At 40.5% G+C, this 8,272-nt stretch overlaps 2 protein-coding genes across 2 annotated transcripts in view; both read left to right on the top strand.

The window, feature by feature from the left end:
* The window catches only part of LOC110099133 (calcium-transporting ATPase 4, endoplasmic reticulum-type-like), an 8,498-nt gene extending 3,068 nt beyond the window's left edge, over positions 1-5,430 (top strand). Inside the window, exon 3 of the mRNA XM_020826212.1 lies at positions 5,191-5,430. Within this exon, the coding sequence (XP_020681871.1) occupies positions 5,191-5,430 (240 nt within the window). The remainder of the gene's footprint in view (positions 1-5,190) is intronic.
* A 1,476-nt stretch (positions 5,431-6,906) lies between these two features.
* LOC110099117 (4-coumarate--CoA ligase-like 4) overlaps positions 6,907-8,272 on the top strand; it is a 6,581-nt gene continuing 5,215 nt past the window's right edge. The window contains exon 1 of the mRNA XM_020826172.2: positions 6,907-8,234. Coding sequence (XP_020681831.1) covers positions 7,019-8,234 — 1,216 coding nt within the window. The 5' untranslated portion in view covers positions 6,907-7,018. The remainder of the gene's footprint in view (positions 8,235-8,272) is intronic.

The following is an 8,272-nucleotide window of genomic DNA, read 5'->3' on the forward strand; positions in this document are numbered from 1 at the left end:
GGTTGTCCTAGCTCCAGTTCCAAGTGCTCCTAGTCCATTGCTTTCCAAAAGGTACCTCGCAACACAAAAGAAAGACGGGTATTAGAGCAGTTCTATAAACAAATAACAGTATAAAGAAATGAAAGATACAATAAAAACAAGAACGTACCTTTTTGTTACTGGTTGAGCTACTTGTATTTTGAGTTCTCCTTATCTTGTACGTGCGTAGTGTCAAAGCGCAAAAGAAACGACAAAGAAAGCTAACGGCAAAGCAAAATGAGACTAAATATAAAAGAAAGAAAGAGAAACGAAAATCAAATACGAAAAAGGGATGTGGGCATTGTTGTTATTGGATACACTCCGTAGAAGTCGAGTGCATCCCATTATATCAACAATGCCCTTTGCTGTTCTCACTCCAAATGAGGCACTTGATATGATTGAGACGTCTACCTACAACACACTCTAAACAGATATTATATCGACTAAGGGGATACAACTTCCCAATTCTAAATCCAAAATAAGAGTCTCTTTTGCTTAGTATTTTCTCCCAAAATTATGTGTTTCTTCTTTTAGAAACTCACATTAAAGGGATTTAATTCAAATAATTAAGAACTATCTTTCTTCCCATAAGGACATTAGAGACCTTCCTACCTAAAGCTCTCTAATACTTCAAACTCCGAAATTCATCCTATAGATCTCAAAAAGACTTACAAGAACTTCCAAATGGATTACTACTAAATTCCCCCCCCCAGAAGTTATCTACTAAAATCTCTTTTCTTTTGTTTTTAACACTTGTCTTCTAACAAATTAATAAGGATCAACAACAAGACAACTTGCATACTAAACACTACCTTATTCTACAAAATTACTAAGGGATCTTACTATACTAAGCGGATTCCCAAACTAGAAGTCTCAAGAGATTTTAGGAAAATCTCTAAATTGAATGCCACACAAAATCTTACACAAACTATCTACTAAAACCTTCCTTTAGTTTTGACTCAAAACCCTACAAAAATCTTCTTCCAAAATCTCTTTTTTGACACAAAAATCCTACCCAACAACCCATAAATCAAATGCCTCCTCTCATTTGGAGTGGGGTATTACTTGTGGAAGTCTCTTAATGAATAGGCACTGTAAAGCTTTTCATCAAGAAACAATCACAAGACAAAAACTCATAAAATACACAAAATCTCAATACAAAACAATTCACAAAATTCATCAAAAAAAGCTTTCAAACCATAAAAGTAAATGCTCGTAAGAACTTCCGATATAAAACATCTTATAACACCTCTCTTTCCAAAGAAGACTCACAAAACCCTTTCAATATAAAGTCTTTTGTAAATCTCCTCAATCATGAAGCAAATCACAAAATATCCTCAATATAAAACAAACCATAAAACTTTTAAACATGAAACAAATCATACAATTTCTCAATATAAAACAAAATATAAAACCTCTTCAACATGAGGCAACATATGTATTTAATGCTAGAACCCAACACTTCTTGATATCTATCACATAATTATGCGAGAAAATGCTCATGCTAACAAGAAACAACATAGGTGAGTGACCAAATATCTTTGAAACCAATAAAGATTTTATGAATAATATCAAGACTGAGCCATAAATAAGAAAAAGTCTAACACTATTTGCCAATAACTTATTACCCATGTCAGATCATATGAAGAAAAGAGAAATAACTTTCTCTACGTGAAGCAACAAGATCTTTCCACAAGACATTTTCTAACCTTTCATAAGGATGATACTAACATGAAAATTTGCATGAAGAGAACATATTTAAATATCCATATGTAAACTTCAGAGAATGAACAACATAAAAGGAGAGAAACTTGTAATCATGCATATAGTGCCTTTTCCACTATTTTAACAAGAGAATGCAATAATCTATAATAAATCCCCAACTTGCTCGTGGTTCTAGAAAAAGCAAATAATTCGCAAGCCCTTGACAACGAACATGTAACTATTAGAACATAATAAAGCCATCACCTTTCTCACTAAATACATGGATACGACATTGAAGCATGACAATTTCTATATAAGCTTGACAAGCATAACAAATTCTCCAACCACACATGTGATTCTATGATATAAGCATGCACAAGAATCTCGTAATGAATACACAAAACTTTGATATTGAATACAAGCGTGATGTCGATGCTTAGGTATTTGCATGGCTTTCTAACATGATTTATGTTTCCGATTAAACATGAAAATACCTCAAGTGGTCTAACATGGTTTGCTAAACTTTGCTTTCAATATCTATAGTAAAAAAAATTCTTTTCCTTACTACACATGTCTCCAACTAGTTACGGATCACAAAAGTATGCATGCCACCCATAAGATACCACACCACTCAACAGATGAGTCCTAACAGAGCATGGGACAAGTGAAACTCACCCACCTTACCAATCAGCTCATACATACATTTTAAGGGAAACTTCCTTAAATGTAAAGCAAACTAACACTTCCTTTTTCCCAAAAAAAAAAAAAAAAAGTATGAAACATAGCAAATTATTTTTACACAAATTTTCATCATAATGGATCATAATTACTAAAGATCACTTTTAAAATACCTCCATTTTCCTTCCAATCAAACTCAGGAAACCTTTCAATCACATGGAAATATTACATAAGGTCTATGTATGCTCATATTTGAAAAGGATATGAATATATGCTTTCTAACATCACAATCCTCTCCAATTTCACTTAGCATATGAATGCTATCTAACTCATTTCTCCAAAATAGTTTACAAGAAATTCATGTATGCTAGTTCCTGAAACAATTTAGAGCACAAGTAGACACCTGAAAGCTTTCCCAAAAACTCATTTAAAGAACAAATCCTAAACAAAACATTTATATGTATATTTCTCCAATCAACCATAAGCCATACAATGATAAAATGTTACCCTGAATGCATGCTTCCTATCAAGCTCAATTTCAACCACAAGCTTTACGAATTATGATCAATGTAAAGCCTCAACTCAAATAAAACCTTATCACCTTTCTTCCACAACATTCCGTCAAACAATAGATATGCAATATCCACATATTTTTATGAAGTAAATTGAAGCAGACATCGTCACCTCATAGCCACAAAAGGAAAGAAAATCTACCTACACATTTAGTTAAGCTCACCACAACACAATACATAAAGAGCTCACTAAGATTTTGGAATGGAAGGGAACAACTGCAAACATCCCAGATTCAACATGATATATTAAAATAGGTAGCTCAAGGTATTAAATCTTAATCTTGGCTTTAACTTCTCAAGATCAGAGCATTCACATATTAACATAAAGGAAAGGAAGGATGAGAAGTTCTCACGATCAGTTATATGCACAAACATTGAAGGAGAAGTTCACATATAAACTTCCTAATCAAGACAAATACCCCTTTGAGACATTTTATCATATAGCTAAGTTATAATACTTAAGTGAAGAGAAACTAAAGCCGACAATTTGAGATCAATGCCACTTATCTCATATCTCAGAAAAAAGAAAACTCATTATAATCATGTCGTAAGCCCACAAAAATATGAGAACAATATGTAGCATTGGAACACATCCATAAACTCCAACTTCTCCAAATATAATCACAACTGAATGTTCATAAGAAATAAATCTGCTCATGAATAAGAAGGAGACATGCTATTTGCTCATCCTTGAACACACAAAGCTATCTATGGCTAGCAACAACCATCATCGCTTTCACAAGAGCCAAAGCACCATTTGATATCCAAATAAATATAATAAAACAAAATAATAAGCAATGGTAGTGGATGCTGTACCAAGCTCAACTTAATAGGAATCCAACCATTCCAATCACATTTCAATGAAGACCAAGGAATATGAAAGAGGAAGGACAAGAAAAGAAAGAAAAGAAGAAGAAGAAATATGGAAGAAGAGTGGAGTAAGGGAAGAAAAGGAGAGGAAGGGAGAGGAAGAAGGGGGTACTCACCTTGCAAGGGCTCGGAAACGGTCCAGGCATCGGGTTTGGACGTGGAGGCGAAATCCGGTCGTCGGACTCGGCTAGCTCACGCGAGTGAGGAAGGGGGAGCTTGCACTTCGCCGGTTGCGTGAGAGAGGAGAGGGGCTCACATGTAGCCTTTGGAAGACCAGTCGGTAAAGACAGGCAAGGGGACAAGCTTGGGTCGTTCGTCCGGATCGGCGTCAGATGTGGTGACGGGATCGGTCCTAGAGGTCGGTCGGGAGATGCTGTCGGCTCGAGATCCCGGCCTGGCTTCATGCGAACAGAGGAGACGGAGAGAGGGGGTTCGTCCGTCTCGGGTCTTTGGCGAACCAAGAGAGAAAACGAGGGAGAGGGAGTGGGGGCTTCGGCCTCTTCTCAGATTCACCAATCGGAGAAGACTGGGAACGGGAGAAAGCGTGAGAGCGGGGAGCAGGGGTTTGGAACCGAGAGATTGAGAGGGAGAGCGTGTGTGTTGACGTGAGAGAGCTGGGCGGAACTGGCCTGAGAGAGGGAGAGTGAGTTGTCGTGAGGAAGAGGAGGCTTGGTGTAGGGCTGGGGCTCGCCAACGCCAAAGGGGCTTCGGCTCCTCTTGCCGGTGCCGACCGAGAGCGACAGAGAGGGAGAGAGCGTGAGTGCAGGAGAGAGTCTGAGAGAGAGAGGGCGTGAGAACGAAAGATCGAGCCCAGAGGAGGGGGGGAGAGTCCGGGACATCCGTTAGAATCAGCCAACCTAACCCTTCCTCCTCGCCTTCTAACGTCTCTCGACGCTTTACTCTGTTCAAAAGCTCAAAACGGCACTGCGACGCTCTGTTCTTACCTAAAGTTCTTCGAATTCACTGTTCGTTTGAGGACTCGTGCGACAGGAGCTTGCAGCCGCGACAGAATCCGAATTTCGGAAAGATCAAGACCGTCAAGGCCATTCCGGATCAAGAAAATAGATTCAAACTATTTAGAAAGCCAGATGGATTTTAGTGGAACTAAATTGTGCTGAATCAGGACAAATTTGGATGAGATTGAGTTAGACTTGAGTCCGATTTTGATTCAATTCGAGTCAGTTCGGGTTCGAGCCAGTGCTATGAATTTAATCGTGCGAATTGAATTCAAAATTGACATCAATCTTAAAAGTCGAGTCTAATTTAAATTAATTCGGACATATCTGAGTTCAAATTGGGCTTGACGAGGTCTAATTGAATCGATTGAGGATGCTCGAGGATATTTGAGCGAAAATCGAGGTCAACAGTTGGGCTGAGGGATCCTCCACGTGAAGAAGTTTACCAAGCTATTGAGGACTGTAAAGCAGCTGGCATTCGAGTAATGGTGATAACAGGAAACCTCTCTCAGCAATACCTTAATGCTCTTGTGATTGTCCTCCCAGATTTCCTTGGAAGAAGTGCTGATCTTACTTCTTTCAACATGACATTATTGCAAAGTTTTGGGGACTTCCAAAAGGCCACTCCATAGGAGGGAAATATTGAGAACAAAATTTTCGATCCAGGAATTTGTCTTCTGCAACAACCTCTCTTTCAATAACACGTCTCAACGGAGTCGAGCCCTTTTAACGCAAGGGGAGAATGATGCGGAGCATTTTAAGCTTGCAGTATTCCTTAGGATATCTTATCTAGTTTGTTATGAGTTTTTCTAGAATCTTCTATAGCTAGTTTATATAGGTATGTTTTGTAGTAGGATGTCTCATTGAAAAATATTATGACATTTTAAAGCTTTGAAGCTTTTGTTCCTCTTCTTCCCTGGATTGGGATCGAAATTCTTCTTGCAGGTCGATTTTCTTCTCACGATCCACTACATCATTTCTTCTCCCCTTATGTGGAGAATAATACTCTATTTATAAGCTTGTTGGGATTAACATTTTGATAATTTAAATAAGAATCCAAAACACTTCATTTTATGGTTCGTATTGATTCATTTGATCATGAAGAGTTTATCAACATTTAAATATCTTAATAATGTCATAATTGAGTGATCTTGGGCTCGTTGCATTCATCTCATTGAGCTACTCGATTCAATTATAAGCATATTAAATTTGGAGATCATATGACCATCCAATGAATGTTTCAAGTTTGCAATTATATATCTCATTTGGGCTCATTTAGGCTTGGATTGTACCACCTTTGACATTTTTGAGTTCATCTCATTGAAACATTCAGTTTGATTATAAATTTGTTAAAATTGTTGCTCATATGTTCTTGAATTTAATTTTAAAAAAATTAACAAAATTTTTAGCCGTTGATTCATGTTGATCCTACCTATTTTTTTAGATTTATCATGTATGATATATAGATAATCATTCAAATATTCTATTACACCCCTCTCAAAATAAATTCAAAAATTTACAGAAGAACTTCATTTACATTGGCCTTAATAGCTTTGGCTTACAAATAATGCGAGTAGCCGAGTACTCACCATATGGGTGTATTGAATAAACACTTTTTTGTTATATGTGTGTTATGATTTTTTTAAATTTATGCAGCGAATACAAACATTCTATGCTTTATATTATTTTTATTTTAAAAAATAATAATAAAATTATCTCAAATTTTAGACTCCATTTGCGATAGCTTTTCTGCAAGAAATGTCAAGCTATTCATGCCTAAGAATTTATTTACGATACCCCACCGAGCTTAGATGGGTTGGTGGACGTGTTTGGTTGGAAACCCCCCATCCCAAGTCAAATCCCCTCTCATACTGCACGACCTTTTAAGTGGGGAGAAAATAACTGTGGGTCATGCACCTGTAAGGTTGGTTGCTGGTAGACTCACCAAGGGATTAGTGGACATCGCCAAACACATTACAAGCTGACATGACAGCGGGCCGATACACCGTTCTAAAAAAAAAAAATTCCGATTTTTTATACTCGACCTCCTCGCACGTGCGAAATTACGATATGCAAATTCCCTTTTCCTTCCGATTCTCTACAGTCTTCCTCGGCGGCTCAGGTTAATTTCAATTTTGCCACCCTTATCAGTCACTCATCACCAGATCAATCTCAGACATCTCTTCCTCCACCCATATTCCATGTGAATCCACGACATCCATGGCTGCCGATTCCAGATCCTCCATCGATCCGCGAAGCGGCTTCTCCCCTTCCACATCCATCTTCCACAGCAAGCGCAAACCCATCCCCCTCCCCACCTCCACTCAACTCGACGTCACCACCTTCATCTCCTCCCGCCGCCACTCCGGCACCATCGCCCTAATCGACGCTTCCTCCGGCCGCCGTCTCTCCTTCTCCGACCTCTGGCGCTCCGTCGCGTCCCTATCCTCAGCCCTCTCTTCTTCCCACTCCATCCGGAAGGGCGACGTCGTACTCCTCCTCTCACCCAACTCCATCTATTTTCCCATCGTCTCCCTCGCCGTCTTCTCCCTCGGCGCCGTCCTCACCACCACCAATCCCCTAAACACCCCGCAAGAAATAGCCAAACAGATCGCCGATTCCCGCCCCGTCATCGCCTTCACCATTCGCCCTCTTCTTTCCAAACTTGCTGCCACTTCCTTCCCTATCATTCTTCTCGAAGAGGATCGGATCTCCGAGGATGATTCTCGAATCGTTTCCACCATTCGAGACCTGATATCTTCCGATCCGATTCAGTTTCGTCGTCCCGAGCCGGTTATGCAAGACGATCCCGCGACTCTGCTTTACTCGTCTGGAACAACGGGGGCGAGCAAAGGGGTTGTTTCCACTCATCGGAACCTGATCGCCATGGTTCAGATCATCCTCAACCGCTTCAAACTAGAAGGCGACGGCGCGCCGGAGACGTTCATCTGCACGGTGCCAATGTTCCACGTGTACGGCCTGGCGGCGTTCGCGACGGGCCTGTTGGGGTCGGGATCTACGGTGGTGATCTTGTCGAAGTTTGAAATGGGGGAGATGATGCGGGTGATTAGGGTTTACGGCGCGACCTATTTACCAATTGTGCCGCCGATTCTGGTGGCGATGTTGAGTGCGGAGAAGCCTTTGCCCCTCGGGTCACTGCGGCGAGTGCTCTCCGGCGGGGCGCCGCTTAGCCGTGAGGTGATTGAGGGGTTTAAAGAGAAGTATCCGACGGTGGAGATTCTGCAGGGGTATGGTCTAACGGAATCAACGGGGATCGGAGCGTCGACGGATTCGGCGGAAGAGAGCCGGCGGTATGGTACGGCAGGGCTGCTCTCACCGAACACTGAGGCTAGGATCGTCGACCCGGACACCGGGAAGTCGTTGCCGGTGAACCGGACCGGCGAACTTTGGCTGCGCGGTCCATTTGTCATGAGAGGTATATCTTTATTATTCTATTTAACACAAGCATTTTTT

The sequence above is a fragment of the Dendrobium catenatum genome, unplaced genomic scaffold, assembly GCF_001605985.2.
Source record: "Dendrobium catenatum unplaced genomic scaffold, ASM160598v2 fragScaff_scaffold_264, whole genome shotgun sequence".
Lineage (NCBI taxonomy): Eukaryota > Viridiplantae > Streptophyta > Magnoliopsida > Asparagales > Orchidaceae > Dendrobium > Dendrobium catenatum.